The following is a 19,579-nucleotide window of genomic DNA, read 5'->3' on the forward strand; positions in this document are numbered from 1 at the left end:
TAGTTTATTTGGAACATGCATCACATATTTCCACTTTCTCATGACATGTCCGAAAAAGAGTAGGAAACAAGCAGAGACTATTTAATCCCACACCTTTTTCTAGCGTAGTAATTTCTAACAATTTAAATATTAGTTTGTACTCAAGCTGTAACAGTGAATAAATACTTCAATAATAAAATAATGCAACACAATCTTGTGATCCTGAGACGAATAAAAACACTTTCAGTGTGTGATAATAAACATACCACTACTAATAATGTTATTACATAAATAATAATAATAATGATGTATATAAAACATTATTAAAAAATACCGATGATAAAAAAAAATAATGAAAAAATATTTGATAATAAAATATTCATGATAATAATAAAATAATAAGAATATAATGATTATACATAAAATAAAAAAGTATTTGTTTTACATTTTTAAACTGCTTTGAATTGCTGTTGAGCAACCTTGAAAAAAAAACCTTATAAAATAAAAGTGTTGTTAAAAGTATTATTATATTATTATGATAATAGTAATTCTAATAATTTGTTCTCCATACCCAGCTATCGTCTGTGTGTGAGGGAGCACACACCTTTCTTTTCCTTCTTCTTTTGATAAATACAACTTCATAAATGAATTAATAATTTAAAAAAAAGATTTTGGTTACTTAGACGAGTTCAAACACTTTTCCCCTTTTAGTGTGTAATAACAATCATAATAATAATAACATTACTATTATTACATTATTAATAACAATTATTAATAACAACTTTCAGTGTGAAATAATAATCAAAATAATAATATTATTATTATTAAAATATTTTTTTTAAATATAAAATTTTTTTTTTCATACTAAAATATTTTTTTAATATTAAAATGATAATATTATAATTATTATATTAATAATTATACATCCAAAATATTAATGTAAGAATAAAACATTCTGCTAATAAAAGTAATGATTAAAAATGCTGATAATAAAACAATACAAATAATGATAATATAATAACACAATTAGGGAGGTGTACTTCCCTGCTTAGGCTGCTGTCCCCGCGACCCCACCTCAGATAAGCAGAAGATAGATGGATAATAAATCAAAAATATTAATGGTGATAATAAAATATTATGATAATACAAGTAACAATTACAATGATAATAATAAATAATAATCCATCCATCCATTCGTCCATCTTCTTCCGCTTATCCGAGGTCGGGTCGCGGGGGCAGCAGCCTAAGCAGGGAAGCCCAGACTTCCCTCTCCCCAGCCACATCGTCCAGCTCTTCCCGTGGGATCCCGAGGCGATCCCAGGCCATTATAATAATACAAATAATAACAATAATCATAATGATGAAAACAATGTTTTTTTTTTTTAATTTTAACTTAAACATACATTGTTAAAAATAATTATTATATTATCTTAATAATTAATAATAATTTAATGATAATAATAATAGTTCTTTATATTCCGCTTCTTTTGATGAACCAACTTGAAGACTTGGTGAGGGGGTGTAGGGCTGGGTTCTTGTTCCCTGCTAACATTACATTTTAACATCATGCTAGGCTAGCAATATTAGAGTAGCTATGTAAGCTACATGCTAACATTATATTTTAACACCGTGCTAGGCTAGCAACACTCGCATAGCAATGTGAGCTACATGCTAACATTATATTTTAACATCGTGCTTGGTTAGCAACACTAGCATACCTATGTGAGCTACATGCTAACATGACATTTTAACATTGTGCTAGGCTAGCAACACTAGCATACCTATGGGAGCTACATGCTAACATGACATTTCAACATCGTGCTAGGCTAGCAACACTCGCATAGCAATGTGAGCTACATGCTAACATTATATTTTAACATCATGCTTGGTTAGCAACACTAGCATAGCTATGTGAGCTACATGCTAACATTATATTTTAACATCGTGCTTGGTTAGCAACACTAGCATACCTATATGAGCTACATGCTAACATGACATTTAACATGATGCTAGGCTAGCAACACTAGCATACCTATGTGAGCTACATGCTAACATGACATTTTAACATTGTGCTAGGCTAGCAACACTAGCATACCTATGTGAGCTACATGCTAACATGACATTTTAACATCATGCTTGGTTAGCAACACTAGCATAGCTATGTGAGCTACATGCTAACATTATATTTTAACATTGTGCTTGGTTAGCAACACTAGCATACCTCTGTGAGTTACATGCTAACATGACATTTAACATGATGCTAGGCTAGCAACACTAGCATACCTATGTGAGCTACATGCTAACATGACATTTTAACATTGTGCTAGGCTAGCAACACTAGCATACCTATGTGAGCTACATGCTAACATGCCATTTTAACATTGTGCTAGGCTAGCAACACTAGCGTAGCAATGTGAGCTACATGCTAACATTATATTTTAACATTGTGCTTGGTTAGCAACACTAGCATACCTATGTGAGCTACATGCTAACATGACATTTTAACACCATGCTTGGTTAGCAACACTAGCATAGCTATGTGAGCTACATGCTAACATGACATTTAACATGATGCTAGGCCAGCAACACTAGCATACCTATGTGAGCTACATGCTAACATGACATTTAACATGATGCTAGGCTAGCAACACTAGCATAGCAATGTGAGCTATATGCTAACATTATATGTTAACATTGTGCTAGGCTAGCAATATTAGCATAGCTATGTAAGCTACATGCTAACATTATATTTTAACATCATGCTTGGTAAGCAACACTAGCATAGCTATGTGAGCTATATGCTAACATGACATTTTAACATCTTGCTAGTTAACAACAATAGCATAGCTATGTGAGCTACATGCCAACATTATAACATCGTGCTTGGTTAGCAACACTAGCATAGCTATGTGAGCTACATGCTAACATTATATTTTAACATCGTGCTTGGTTAGCAACACTAGCATAGCTATGTGAGCTATATGCATACTACCTATGTGAGGTGGGCAATGGGAGGGGGCGGGGTCAGGAGGCGTGTCTTGTGACGGCGGTGCTGTGTGTTCCCGGCAGGATCGACAGGAAGATGTCGTGCAGTCACACCAACTACAAGCTGGACGAGGCGCAGGCCATCTTCCACGAGCTGCGCAGCATCAAGAAGACCATCAGCTCGGGAGAGAAGGAGAGGCAGGACCTCATCCAGGTGTGTGTGTGTGCGTGGAAGTGTGTGTGTAAGTGTGTGTGTAAGGGTGTGTAAGTAAATGTGTGTGTGTATGTGTGCAAGTGTGTGTGTGCAAGTATATGTGTGTGTGTAAGTATACGTGTGTGTAAGTGTGTGTGTGTTGAGTGTATATACAAACCCCGTTACCATATGAGTTGGGAAATGGTGTTAGATGTAAATATAAACAGAATACAATGATTTGTAAATCCTTTTCAAGCCATATTCAGTTGAATATGCTACAAAGACAACATATTTGATGTTCAAACTCATACATTTTATTTTGTTTTTGCAAATAATAATTAACTTAAAATTTCATGGCTGCAACACGTGCCAAAGTAGTTGGGAAAGGGCATGTTCACCACTGTGTTACATGGCCTTTCCTTTTAACAACACTCAGTAAAGGTTTGGGAACTGAGGAGACACATTTTTGAAGTGGAATTCTGTCCCATTCTTGCTTGATGTACAGCTTAAGTTGTTCAACAGTCTCCCTTCTCATATTTTAGGCTTCACACATTTTCAATGGGAGACAGGTCTGGACTACAGGCAGGCCAGTCTAGTACCCGCACTCTTTTACTATGAAGCCACGTTGATGTAACACGTGGCTTGGCATTGTCCTGCTGAAATAAGCAGGGGCGTCCATGGTAACGTTGCTTGGATGGCAACATATGTTTCTCCAAAAGCTGTATGTACCTTTCAGCATTAATGGTGCCTTCACAGATGTGTAAGTTACCCATGTCTTGGGCACTAATACACCCCCATACCATCACACATGCTGGCTTTTACACTTTGTGCCTAGAACAGTCCGGATGGTTCTTTTCCTCTTTGGTCCGGAGGACACGACGTCCACAGTTTCCAAAAACAATTTGAAATGTGGACTCGTCAGACCACAGAACACTTTTCCACTTTGTATCAGTCCATCTTAGATGAGCTCAGGCCCAGCGGAGCCGACGGTGTTTCTGGGTGTTGTTGATAAACGGTTTTCGCCTTGCATAGGAGAGTTTTAACTTGCACTTACAGATGTAGCGACCAACTGTAGTTACTGACAGTGGTTTTCTGAAGTGTTCCTGAGCCCATGTGGTGATATCCTTTACACACTGATGTCACTTTTTGATGCAGTACAGCCTGAGGGATGGAAGGTCACGGGCTTAGCTGCTTACGTGCAGTGATTTCTCCACATTCTCTGAAGCCTTTGATGATATTACGGAGCGTAGATGGTGAAATCCCTAAATTCCTTGCAATAGCTGCTTGAGAAAGGTTTTTCTTAAACTGTTCAACAATTTGCTCAGGCATTTGTTGACAAAGTGGTGACCTTCGCCCCATCCTTGTTTGTGAATGACTGAGCATTTCATGGAATCTACTTTTATACCCAATCATGGCACCCACCTGTTCCCAATTAGCCTGTTCACCTGTGGGATGTTCCAAATAAGTGTTTGATGAGCATTCCTCAACTTTATCAGTATTTATTGCCACCTTTCCCAACTTCTTTGCTGCCATCAAATTCTAAAGTTAATGATTATTTGCAACAACAAATAAAGTTTATGAGTTTGAACATCAAATATGTTGTCTTTGTAGTGCATTCAACTGAATATGGCTTGAAAAGGATTTGCAAATCATTGTATTCTGTTTATATTTACATCTAACACCATTTCCCAACTCATATGGAAAAGGGGTTTGTTTGTATGTGTGTGTGTGTGTGTGTGTGTGTGTGTGTGTGTGTGTGTGTGTGTGTGTGTGTGTGTGTGTGTGTGTGTGTGTGTGTGTGTGTGTGTGTGTGTGTGTGTGTGTGTCACCCACCTGGCCTTTCCTACACACGCACGTCAGCGTCTCGTTCTGCCAGACAAGCACAAAAAAAACCAACCCAGAAATGAGGAGTTAGCGCAACAAAGACGATGATTCAGGGTTGAAGCACATGATGTGTGGAAGGCAAGGATCTGCTCCGTCACATGTGCAAACTTATTTATATTTATGTTTACAGTATCATGTAAACAATATTGTGTGCTAGTGTGTGATCCACTTTTGACGTATACACTGTGACTGTGTACTTGTCCAATGTAATACATGTCATGTCATGTATCACATACAACTATGTAACATTAGGGAGTGGGACAGGAGGACACACATTAACATTAACATAGCTATGTGAGCTACATGCTAACATTACATTTTAACATCGTGCTAGGTTAGCAACACTAGCATACCTATGTGAGCTAAATGCTAACATTACATTTTAACATCATGCGAGGTTAGCAACACTAGCATAGCTATGTGAGCTACATGCTAATATTTTAATATCATGCTAGGTTAGCACCACTAGCATAACTATGTGAACTAAATGCTAACATTACATTTTAACATCATGCGAGGTTAGCAACACTAGCATACCTATGTGAACTAAATGCTAACATTACATTTTAACATCATGCTAGGTTAGCAACACTAGCATACCTATGTGAGCTACATGCTAACATTAAATTTTAACATCATGCGAGGTTAGCAACACTAGCATACCTATGTGAACTAAATGCTAACATTACATTTTAACATTATGCTAGGTTAGCAACACTAGCATACCTATGTGAACTAAATGCTAACATTACATTTTAACATCATGCTAGGTTAGCAACACTAGCATACCTATGTGAGCTAAATGCTAACATTACATTTTCACCTCATGCAAGGTTAGCAACACTAGCATAACTATGTGAACTAAATACTAACATTAGATTTTAACATCATGCTAGGTTAGCAACACTAGCATACCTATGTGAGCTACATGCTAACATTACATTTTAACATCATGCTAGGTTAGCAACACTAGCATAGCTACGTGAGCTACATGCTAACATTACATTTTAACATCACGCTAGGTTAGCAACACTAGCATAGCTACGTGAGCTACATGCTAACATTACATTTTAACATCATGCGAGGTTAGCAACACTAGCATAGCTATGTGAACTAAATGCTAACATTTTTATATCATGCTAGGTTAGCACCACTAACATAACTATGTGAACTAAATGCTAACATTACAATTTAACATCATGTTCGGCTAGCAACACTAGCATAGCAATGTGAGTTACATGCTAACATTACATTTTAACATCATGCTAGGGTAGCAACACTAGCATAGCTGTGAACTACATGCTAACATTACATTTTAACATCATGCTAGGTTAGCAACACTAGCATAACTATGTGAACTAAATGCTAACATTACATTTTAACATCATGCTAGGTTAGCAACACTAGCATAACTATGTGAACTATATACTAACATTATATTTTAACATCGTGCTAGGTTAGCAACACCAGCATAGCACTGTGAGCTACATGCTAACATGACATTTTAACATCATGCGAGGTTAGCACCACTAGCATAGCTATGTGAGCTACATGCTAACATTATATTTTAACATCATGCTAGGCTAGCAACACTAGCATAGCTATGTGAGCTACATGCTAACATGACATTTTAATATCATGCTAGGTTAGCACCACTAGCATAGCTATGTGAGCTACATGCTAACATGACATTTTAACATCATGCTAGGTTAGCAACACTAGCATAGCTATGTGAGCTACATGCTAACATGACATTTTAACATGGTGCTAGGTTAGCATACTAACTGGTGAACAACTAAATGATCAAACGTACAATTCCCACATTTGTAAATGAATAGTTGCCTTTATTTTTAAGATGTGTAGCGAAGCCTGTTGTTGTGTTTTTTTTACAGCTGAGTTTATGGTCATCTTTGGTGTATTTCTTGGCAGAGTCTGGCCAAGCTGACAGTGAACCTGCAAGGCAGTCTGAGTGCGGGCGACTCGGCTGGCGAGGCGGGCATCAACAGCGCTGGGGCGCCATGCGAGCCGGGCGGCGGGCAGCAGCTGTACTGCGACTCCGGCTGCCAGACTGACATCATGGGCGAGGTAGCACACTCTGCCGTGGCAACATCTTGCTAAAAAAACATTAAAAATACATCAAGAAACATCATTCGTAAACAAAAACAAAGCTTTTAAATGCTCTTGCTAGCCTCAACAAACCTCAGTTACATATTTTATGTCTTTACTGTTAACATTCTATATTTTTTTAACACATTTTGCATGCATAAGCCTCACAGATATTTTAGGGTTAGGGTTATATATTTTGCTACAGTACTTCACGCACTTAACTGTTAGCATGTTCAAACGTTAGCATGTTAGCATACTCGCTCTTTTGGCTGATTTTGCACGTGTAAGACTTATTGTCAAATATTTTGTTACTTCACGCATGTTAACTGTTAGCATGTTCGAATGTTAGCATGATAGCTTTTTAAGCCAATTTCTGCATGTATCAGACTCACAGTCAAATATTTTCCTACTTGACACATGTTAACTGGTAGCATGTTCAAACATTAGCATGCTAGCTTTGTTAGCTAATTTTGCATGTAGAAATATGTTGTTCACTGTTAGCATGTTAAAAAAGTTTTTAGTATGTTAGCTTGATAGCTTTTTTTTTTTAGCTAATTTTGTACGAATAAGCCTTAGAGTCAAATATTTTGCTACTTCATGCACGTTAACTGTTAGCATGTTAAAGTGTTAGCATGTAGCATGCTAGCTTTTATAGCTAATTTTGCATGAATAAACCTTATAGTCAAATATGTTGCTACTTCATGCATGTTAACTGTTAGCATGTTAAAACGTTAGCATGCTAGCTTTTATAGCTAATTTTGCATGAATAAGCCTTATAGTCAAACATTTTTCTACTTCATGCATGTTAACTGTTAGCATGTTAAAGCGTCAGCATGTAGCATGCTAGCTTTTATAGCTAATTTTGCATGAATAAGCCTTATAGTCAAATATTTTGCTACTTCATGCATGTTAACTGTTAGCATGTTAAAACCTTAGCACGTTAGCAAGCTAGCTTTTTTTTTGTTAGCTAATTTTGCATGTGTAAGCCTTACAGCCAAATATTTTCCTACTTAAGATATGTTAACTGGTAGCATGTTCAAACATTAGCATGATAGCTTTTTAAGCCAATTTTGCATGAATAAGCCTCACAGTCAAATATTTTCTTACTTAACACTTGTTAACTGGTAGCATGTTCATTAGCATGCTAGCTTTGTTAGCCAATTTTGCATGTAGAAGCGTTCCAGTAAAATAAGTTGTTCACTATTGGCATGTTAAAAAAGTTTTTAGCATGGTAGCTTGATAGCTTTTTTTTTATAGCTAATTTTGAATGAATAAGCCTTACAGTCAAATATTGTGCTACTTCATGCATGTTAACTGTTAGCATGTAGCATGCTAGGTTTTATAGCTAATTTTGCATGAATAAGCCTTATAAGCAAATATTTTGTTACTTCATGCATGTTAACTGTTAGCATGTTAAAACCTTAGCATGTTATCAAGCTAATTTTTTAAAGCTAACTTTGTATGTATAAGCCTTGTTGCTCACTGTTAGCATGTTAAAAAGTTTTTAGCATGTTAGCTTGATAACTTTTTTTTTTTAGCTAATTTTGCATGAATAAGCCTTATAGTCAAATATTTTCCTACTTAACACTTGTTAACTGGTAGCATGTTCAAACATTAGCATGCTAGCTTTGTTAGCCAATTTTGCACGTAGAAGCGTTCTAGTAAAATATGTTGTTCACTGTTAGGATGTTAAAAAAGTTTTTAGCATGTTAGCTTGATAGCTTTTTTTTTTTTTAGCTAATTTTGCCTGAATAAGCCTTACAGTCAAATATTTTGTTACTTCATGCATGTTAACTGTTAGCATGTTAAAGTGTTAGCATGTAGCATGCTAGCTTTAATAGCTAATTTTGCATGAATAAGCCTTATAGGCAAATATTGTTACTTCATGCATGTTAACTGTTAGCATATAGCATGCTAGCTTTTATAGCTAATTTAGCATGAATAAGCCTTATAGTCAAATATTTTGCTACTTCATGCATGTTAACTGTTAGCATGTTAAAACGTGAGCATGTAGCATGCTAGCTTTTATAGCTAATTTTGCATGAATAAGCCTTATATTCAAATATTTTGTTACTTCATGCATGTTAACTGTTAGCATGTTAAAACTTTAGCATGTAGCATGCTAGCTTTTATAGCTAATTTTGCATGAATAAGCCTTATAGGCAAATATTTTGTTGCTTCTTGCATGTTAACTGTTAGCATGTTAAAACCTTAGCACGTTAGCAAGCTAGCTTTTTTTATTTGATTTTTTTTAGCTAATTTTGTATGTATAAGCCTTACAGTCAAATATTTTCCTACTTAAGACATGTTAACTGGTAGCATGTTCAAAAGTTAGCATGCTAGTTTTTTTTTTAGCAAATTTTGCCTGTATACACATTTTACTACCCGACGCTGTCTGTCTAGCATGCTAACTGTTAGTGTTTCAGTTCAAGTAGTCACTCAATTTTCTACTAGAAGGTATATTGATACATTTTGATGTATTAAATATGCTAAACTCAATCAAATATATGCTAACTACTAATATATATATATATAATTTAGCATCTAATAATATATAACTTTATTAATTCAAAAAAGCCAAATAAAAAGTCAATTCTTTCAGTGCTGTTGTCTCATGAAGTCCATTTCCTTTGCTCTCATATGTGATGATGTCGCCGCTAAGGACTCCTCCCACCTGGTAGACAAAGTCAAAGTCAGCTGGCAGTACGAGGAGGCCAAGAAGAAGTAAGTGTTTTTACAAGACATTAGCATCAAATTTTGCAGAACATTAGCATTGCATTTCTACACCCCATTAGCATAGTGCTTTTTTTTTTTGCAACTTCATATAGCATTTTTACACCAAATTAACATAACATTTTCATTCTATATTTTCACAGCACATTAGCATGACATTTTTACAGTATATTAGCCTTGCGTTTTTACACCCCGTTAGCCAAACATTTTTATGCATTGAGCATAACATTTTTACACCACATTAGCATAATATTTTTACTCATTTTTAACATTACATTAGCGTGACATTTTTACCGCACATTAGCATGACATTTGTATGCAACTTTAGCATAAAATTTTTACGTGAAATTAGCATGGCAATTTTTTATAACACATAAGCCTTCCATTTTTACACCCCATTAGCAAAACATTTTTATGCATTTAGCATATAATTTTTACACCACATTAGAATTAAATGTTTAGTCTATATTACCATACCGTTTTTTTAACATCAGCATTTAGCATAGCATTTTTACACCACATTAGCATAATATTTTTACTCATTTTTAACATTACATTAGCGTGCCATTTTTACCGCACATTAGCATGACATTTGTATGCAACTTTAGCATAACATTTTACACAACATTAGCACAACATTTTTACGTGAAATTAGCATGGCAATTTTTTACAACACATTAGCCTTCCATTTTTACACCCCATTCGCAAAACATTTTTATGCATTTAGCATATCATTTTTACACCACATTAGAATTACATTTTTAGTCTATATTAGCATACCATTTGTTTAACATCAGCATTTAGCATAGCATTTTTACACCACATTAGCATAATATTTTTACTCATTTTTAACATTACATTAGCGTGACATTTTTACCGCACATTAGCATGACATTTGTATGCAACTTTAGCATAACATTTTACACAACATTAGCACAATATTTTTACGTGAAATTAGCATTGCAATTTTTTACAACACATTAGCCTTCCATTTTTACACCCCATTAGCAAAACATTTTTATGCATTTAGCATATCATTTTTACACCACATTAGAATTAAATGTTTAGTCTATATTACCATACCATTTTTTTAACATCAGCATTTAGCATACCATTTTTACACCACAGTAGCATAATATTTTTACTCATTTTTAACATTACATTAGCGTGACATTTTTACAGCACAATAGCATGACATTTTTATGCAACTTTAAATAACATTTTACACAATATTAGCACAACATTTTTACGTGAAATTAGCATGGCAATTTTTACACCACATTAGCCTTCCATTTTTACACCCCATTAGCAAAACATTTTTATGCATTTAGCATATAATTTTTACACCACATTAGAATTACATTTTTAGTCTATATTAGCATACCATTTGTTTAACATCAGCATTTAGCATAGCATTTTTACACCACATTAGCATAATATTTTTACTCATTTTTAACATTACATTAGCGTGACATTTTTACCGCACATTAGCATGACATTTGTATGCAACTTTAGCATAACATTTTACACAACATTAGCACAACATTTTTACGTAATATTAACATGGCAATTTTTTACAACACATTAGCCTTCCATTTTTACACCCCATTCGCAAAACATTTTTATGCATTTAGCATATCATTTTTACACCACATTAGAATTAAATTTTTAGTCTATATTAGCATACCATTTGTTTAACATCAGCATTTAGCATAGCATTTTTACACCACATTAGCATAATATTTTTACTCATTTTTAACATTAAATTAGCGTGACATTTTTACCGCACATTAGCATGACATTTGTATGCAACTTTAGCATAACATTTTACACAACATTAGCACAACATTTTTACGTGAAATTAGCATGGCAATTTTTTACAACACATTAGCCTTCCATTTTTACACCCCATTCGCAAAACATTTTTATGCATTTAGCATATCATTTTTACACCACATTAGAATTACATTTTTAGTCTATATTAGCATACCATTTGTTTAACGTCAGCATTTAGCATAGCATTTTTACACCACATTAGCATAATATTTTTACTCATTTTTAACATTACATCAGCGTGACATTTTTACCGCACATTAGCATGACATTTGTATGCAACTTTAGCATAACATTTTACACAACATTAGCACAACATTTTTACGTGAAATTAGCATGGCAATTTTTTACAACACATTAGCCTTCCATTTTTACACCCCATTCGCAAAACATTTTTATGCATTTAGCATATCATTTTTACACCACATTAGAATTACATTTTTAGTCTATATTAGCATACCATTTGTTTAACATTAGCATTTAGCATAGCATTTTTACACCACATTAGCATAATATTTTTACTCATTTTTAACATTACATTAGCGTGACATTTTTACCGCACATTAGCATGACATTTGTATGCAACTTTAACATAACATTTTACACAGCATTAGCACAACATTTTTACGTGAAATTAGCATGGCAATTTTTTAAAACACATTAGCCTTCCATTTTTACACCCCATTCGCAAAACATTTTTATGCATTTAGCATATCATTTTTACACCACATTAGAATTAAATTTTTAGTCTATATTAGCATACCATTTGTTTAACATCAGCATTTAGCATAGCATTTTTACACCACATTAGCATAATATTTTTACTCATTTTTAACATTACTTTAGCGTGAAATTTTTACAGCACATTAGCATGACATTTTTATGCAACTTTAGCATAACATTTTACAAAACATTAGCACAACATTTTTACGTGAAATTAGCATGGCAATTTTTTACAACACATTTGCCTTCCATTTTTACACCCCATTAGCAAAACATTTTTATGCATTTAGCATATAATTTTTACACCACATTAGAATTAAATGTTTAGTCTATATTACCATACCATTTTTTTAACATCAGCATTTAGCATAGCATTTTTACACCACATTAGCATAATATTTTTACTCATTTTTAACATTACATTAGCGTGACATTTTTACAGCACATTAGCATGACATTTTTATGCAACTTTAGCATAACATTTTACACAATATTAACACAACATTTTTACGTGAAATTAGCATGGCAATTTTTACAACACATTAGCCTTCCATTTTTACACCCCATTAGCAAAACATTTTTATGCATTTAGCATATCATTTTTACACCACATTAGAATTAAATGATTGGTCTATATTACCATACCATTTTTTTAACATCAGCATTTAGCATAGCATTTTTACACCACATTAGCATAATATTTTTACTCATTTTTAACATTACATTAGCGTGACATTTTTACAGCACATTAGCATGACATTTTTATGCAACTTTAGCATAACATTTTACACAACATTAGCACAACATTTTTACGTGAAATTTGCTTGGCAATTTTTTGCAACACATTAGCCTTCCATTTTCACACCCCATTAGCAAAACATTTTTATGCATTTAGCATATCATTTTTACACCACATTAGAATTAAATGATTAGTCTATATTACCATACCATTTTTTTAACATCAGCATTTTTAGCACCCCATTAGCAAAACAGTTTACTCTATATTAGCAAAGCATTTTTGCAAATATAGCATGACTATTTTACACTACATGGCCACCCTACGACCACAGGACACTTCATTAGGCACCCTTGTACAATATGATATTATTCATAATAGAGCTTTATATAGATAATAATGGTGTACACGTCATCTGCCTCATATACTGACAATATATTATTAAATATAATAATATTTTGGTTAGTTTAATATCACATCAATTAATTTTTTACACTTCACTTTTTGGCAATAAGTATCTCTTGCCCTTTTCCTCCACAGGGTGGCACTGTTTAGCAAAAGAGTCACATAACGACAACCATCGGTTAATAAGTTGTGCGTTGCATCTGGAAACATGTCGCCAGAATAGTCCAGGCTTTATTGCTGTGATTCATGTTGCCGTGGTAACTGTTAGCATAACATCAGGGATGCCTGAGTCACTGTGTGTCATAATCACAGTTAGCGCAGCTAGCTTGTTTTGACAGCTTGTAATTGGCAACTAGAAAAACAATGCACACAGTGCTGCATGTTGGCAGGTAGAATGTGTTACTCACGCTGTAGATATGCTATCAACACACTGTAAACATGCTATAAACATTTTATAGACATAATGTAAACATTCTATAAACGTGCTGTACACATACTGTAAGTATGCTATAAATATACTGTACACATGCTGTAAATATGCTGTAAAGGTATAGTAAATATGCTGTAAAAATAGTAAAAGTGTGCTGTAAACATTTTATAAACATACTAAAAAAAATGCTGTAAACAAACAACAATTATTTTAACATGTTGTGCACATACAGTAAACATTTTATAAACATGCTATAAACATACTGTAAATATGCTGTAAACATAATGTTAACAAGCTGTAAACATTAAGTAAACATAATGTCAACAAGTTGTAAACATAATGTCAACAAACTGTAAACATGACATAAATAAACTGTAAACATAATGTTAAAAAAAACCTGTAAACATGATACAAACAAACTGTAAACATGATACAAACAAACTGTAAACATAATCTCAACAAGCTGTAAAGATAATATAAACATACTGTAAACATAATGTAAATAACTGTAAACATAATGTTAACCCCCTGTAAACATAATGTAAACAAACTGCACACATGATATAAACATAATGTAAACAAACTGTACACATGTTAGCAAAACTGTAAACATTATATAAACACACTATAAACATGATGTAAACAAACCGTACACATAATGTTAACAAGCTGTAAACAAACTGTAAACATGATATAAACAAACTGTAAACACAATTCAAACAAACTGTAAACATGATTTAAACAAACTGTACACAATGTAAACAAACTGTAAACATGATATCAACAAACTGTAAACATAATGTAAACACACTGTAAACATGATATAAACAAACTGTAAACATAATGTAAACAAACTAGAAACATAATGTAAACAAAATCTACACATAATATAAACACGATTTAAACAAACTGGAAACATAATGTAAACAAAATCTACACATATTGTAAACACGATGTAAACAAAATTGACACATAATGTAAACAAACTGTAAACATGATATAAACAAACTGTAAACATGCTTTACACATAATGTAAACAAACTGTGAACATGATATAAACAAACTGTAAACACATTTCAAACAAACTGTAAACATGATTTAAACAAACTGTACACAATGTAAACAAACTGTAAACATGATATCAACAAACTGTAAACATAATGTAAACACACTGTAAACATGATATAAACAAACTGTAAACATAATGTAAACAAACTGTAAACATAATGTAAACAAAATCTACACATAATATAAACACGATTTAAACAAACTGGAAACATAATGTAAACAAAATCTACACATATTGTAAACACGATGTAAACAAAATTGACACATAATGTAAACAAACTCTAAACATGATATAAACAAACTGTAAACATGCTTTACACATAATGTAAACAAACTGTGAACATGATATAAACAAACTGTAAACATAATGTAAGCATACTGTAAACAAATTGTAAACACAATGTAAACATAATGTCAACACGATACAAAACTATACACATAATGTAAACAAACTGTAAACATGATATGCTGTAAACCAACTGTAAACATGATGTAAACCAACTGTAAACATAATGTAAACAAACTGTAAACATGTTTTACACATAATGTAAACAAACGGTGAAGATGATATAAACAAACTGTAAACATACTTTAAACAAACTGTAAACATACTGTAAACAAACTGTAAACACAATGTAAACATGCCAACATAATGTCAACACGATACAAACAAACTCTACACATAATGTAAACAAACTGTAAACATGATGTAAACAAACTGTACACAATGTAAACAAACTGTAAACATGATATAAACAAACTGTAAACATAATGTAAACAAACTGCAAACATAATGTAAACAAACTCTTTACACAATGTAAACAAACTGTAAACATGATATAAACAAACTGGAAACGTGATGTAAACAAACTGTAAACATGCTTTACACATAATGTAAACAAACTGTGAACATGATATAAAAAACTGTAAACACATTTTAAACATAAAGTAAGCATACTGTAAACATAATGTAAACAAACTGTAAACATGACATAAACAAACTGTAAACATGATGTACACAAACTGTAAACATAATGTAAACAAACTTTAAACATGCTTTACACATAATGTAAACAAACTGTGAACATGATATAAACAAACTGTAAACATAATGTAAACATACTGTAAAAATAATGTAAACAAACTGTAAACCTAATGTACATACGATATAAACAAACTCTACACATAATGTAAACAAACTGTAAACATGATATAAACAAACTGTAAACATGATGTAAACAAACTGTAAACATGATATAAACAAACTCTCCACATAATGTAAACAAACTGTAAACATGATATAAACAAACCCTACACATGATATAAACAAACTGTAAACATAATGTAAACAAACTGTAAACATGATATAAACAAACTCTCCACATAATGTAAACAAACTGTAAACATGATATAAACAAACCCTACACATAATATAAACAAACTGTAAAACATGATGTAAACAAACTGTAAACATGCTATAAACAAACCCTACACATGATATAAACAAACTGTAAAACATGATGTAAAGACACAGTGCAATGTTGCTGTTCCCCTCTCCCGCCACCAGGGTGCAGAGCATCCAGCACCAGCTAGCGCAGCTGGACAGTGAGAGTTGGTCTGGGCGTGCTGAGGCCGAGCGTGACCGTGACTTAGTGCAGCTCCTGCGGGAGAAGGAGGTCCTCCTGCAGGAGCTCAGTCTGGTCAGCAGGCAGCAGCACGCACCTGACACCCTCATGCAGCTGGAGGAGGAGCGACGCCGCCTGGAGGACGAGGTGCAGAGAGCACACGCCTTGCAGAGCCAGGGAGCCAATCAGAGGTGAGAAGGGCCCTGACTCATCACCTGTGACCATATCTTCATAGTACTGTATATACTACTACTACTACTACTACTACTATGACTGATAGTACGACTACTGTGAGCAACACCTGGACGTGATGTCAACAAATATCTTCATAGTACTGTATATAGTACTACTACTACTACTACTACTACTATGACTGATAGTACGACTACTGTGAGCAACACCTGGACGTGATATCAACAAATATCTTCATAGTACTGTATATACTACTACTACTACTACTACTACTACTACTACTACTACTATGACTGATAGTACGACTACTGTGAGCAACACCTGGACGTGATGTCAACAAGCCTCTTCATAGTACTGGATACTACTACTACTACTACTACTATTACCACTATTACTACTTCTACTACTACTCCTACTACTACTACTACTATGACTGATAGTACGACTACTCTGAGCAACACCTGGACGTGATGTCAACAAATATCTTCATAGTACTGTATACTACTACTACTATTACTACTACTACTTCTTCTACTACTACTACTACTACTACTACTACTATGACTGATAGTACAACTACTGTGAGCAACATCTGGACGTGATGTCAACAAACCTCTTCATAGTACTGGATACTACTACTACTACTATTACCACTACTACTACTACTTTTACTACTACTACTACTACTACTACTATGACTGATAGTATGACTACTCTGAGCAACACCTGGACATTATGTCAACAAATATCTTCATAGTACTGTTTAATACTGATACTACTACTACTATTACTACTACTACTTCTACTACTACTATTACTACTACTAATACTATGACTGATAGTACGACTACTGTGAGCAACATCTGGACGTGATGTCAACAAACCTCTTCATAGTACTGGATACTACTACTACTACCACTACTACTACTACTACTACTTGTACTACTACTACTACTACTACTATGACTGATAGTACGACTACTCTGAGCAACACCTGGACATTATGTCAACAAATATCTTCATAGTACTGTTTAATACTAATACTACTACTACTATTACTACTACTACTTCTACTACTACTATTACTACTACTAATACTATGACTGATAGTACGACTACTGTGAGCAACATCTGGACGTGATGTCAACAAACCTCTTCATAGTACTGGATACTACTACTACTACTACTACCACTACTACTACTACCAGTACTTGTACTACTACTACTACTACTACTATGACTGATAGTACGACTACTCTGAGCAACACCTGGACATTATGTCAACAAATATCTTCATAGTACTGTTTAATACTAATACTACTACTACTATTACTACTTCTACTACTACTATTACTACTACTACTACTACTACTACTACTACTATGACTGATAGTACGACTACTGTGAGCAACATCTGAACGTGATGTCAACAAACCTCTTCATAGTACTGGATACTACTACTACTACTATTACCACTACTACTACTACTACTACTTTTACTACTACTACTACTACTACTATGACTGATAGTACGACTACTCTGAGCAACACCTGGACATTATGTCAACAAATATCTTCATAGTACTGTTTAATACTAATACTACTACTACTATAACTACTACTACCTCTACTACTACTATTACTACTACTACTGCTACCACTACTATGACTGATACTACGACTACCACTGCTACTACTGCTGCTACTACCACTACTACTACGACTGATACTACGACTACCACTATCACTGCTACCACTACCACTGCTTCTACTACTACTACTACTACTACTATTGTATATCTAGTCGTTCTTACAGTAGAACTTGAAGTAATAGTAGTAGTACTAATGCTTATAGTAGTAGAATAAGTGGTTATAGTAGTACTTGTATTAGTAGTAGTAGTGGTACTTTAGTAGTAGTGGTTATATAAGTACTTATAGTAGTAGTATTACTTATAGTAGTAGCAGAATAATTAGTTACAGTAGCAGTACTACTTAAGTAGTAGTAGTTATAGTAGTACTTGTAATAGTAGTAGTACTTATAGTCGTAGTGTGATTAGAAGTAGTTGTAGTATTTGTCGTAGTTGTACTTATAATAGAACTTGGCGTGTTAATAGTAGTACTTAAGTTGTAGAAGTTGTTATAGTAGTGCTTGTATTAGTAGTAATACTTTAGTAGTAGTAATAGTTCTAGTAGTGCTTATAGTAACGATACTAGTAGTACTTACAGTAGTAGTTCTACAAGTACTTATATTAGTAGTTCTAGTAGTGCTTATACTAGTAGTACTTATAATAGTAGTTCTACTAGTGCTTATAGTACTGATAATAATAGTACTTATAGTAGTACTACTGGTAGTGATTATAGTAATGATACTAGTAGTGATTATAGTAGTACATATAGTAGCAGTTTTAGTAGTGCTTATAGTAATGATACTAGTAGTGCTTAGTAGGAGTTCTAGTAGTGCTTATAGTAATGATACTAGTAGTAATTATAGTAGTTCTAGTAGTGCTTATGGTAGTGATACTAGTAGTACTTACAGCAGTACTATTCAAGGCCTGGATAACATAATGATGTTGTTGTTGTTGTTGTTCAGGATGCTGCAGCAGGAGAAGAGGAACGTGTTGCTGAGACAGTTGGAAGAAGCAACACGTATTACTACTTATATACACTCACAGCTTAAAAGGTACTAC

The 19,579-nt window shown here is 33.6% G+C and overlaps 1 protein-coding gene across 1 annotated transcript in view; it reads left to right on the forward strand.

Moving 5' to 3' along the window:
• LOC133644804 (protein WWC3-like) overlaps positions 1 to 19,579 on the forward strand; it is a 107,580-nt gene that overhangs the window by 58,159 nt on the left and 29,842 nt on the right. The window contains 5 exon segments of the mRNA XM_062039550.1: positions 3,049 to 3,178; positions 6,971 to 7,126; positions 9,810 to 9,871; positions 16,643 to 16,891; positions 19,483 to 19,572. Of these exon segments, the coding sequence (XP_061895534.1) occupies positions 3,049 to 3,178; positions 6,971 to 7,126; positions 9,810 to 9,871; positions 16,643 to 16,891; positions 19,483 to 19,572 (687 nt within the window).

Source organism: Entelurus aequoreus, linkage group LG27 (assembly GCF_033978785.1).
Source record: "Entelurus aequoreus isolate RoL-2023_Sb linkage group LG27, RoL_Eaeq_v1.1, whole genome shotgun sequence".
Classification (NCBI taxonomy): Eukaryota; Metazoa; Chordata; class Actinopteri; order Syngnathiformes; family Syngnathidae; genus Entelurus; species Entelurus aequoreus.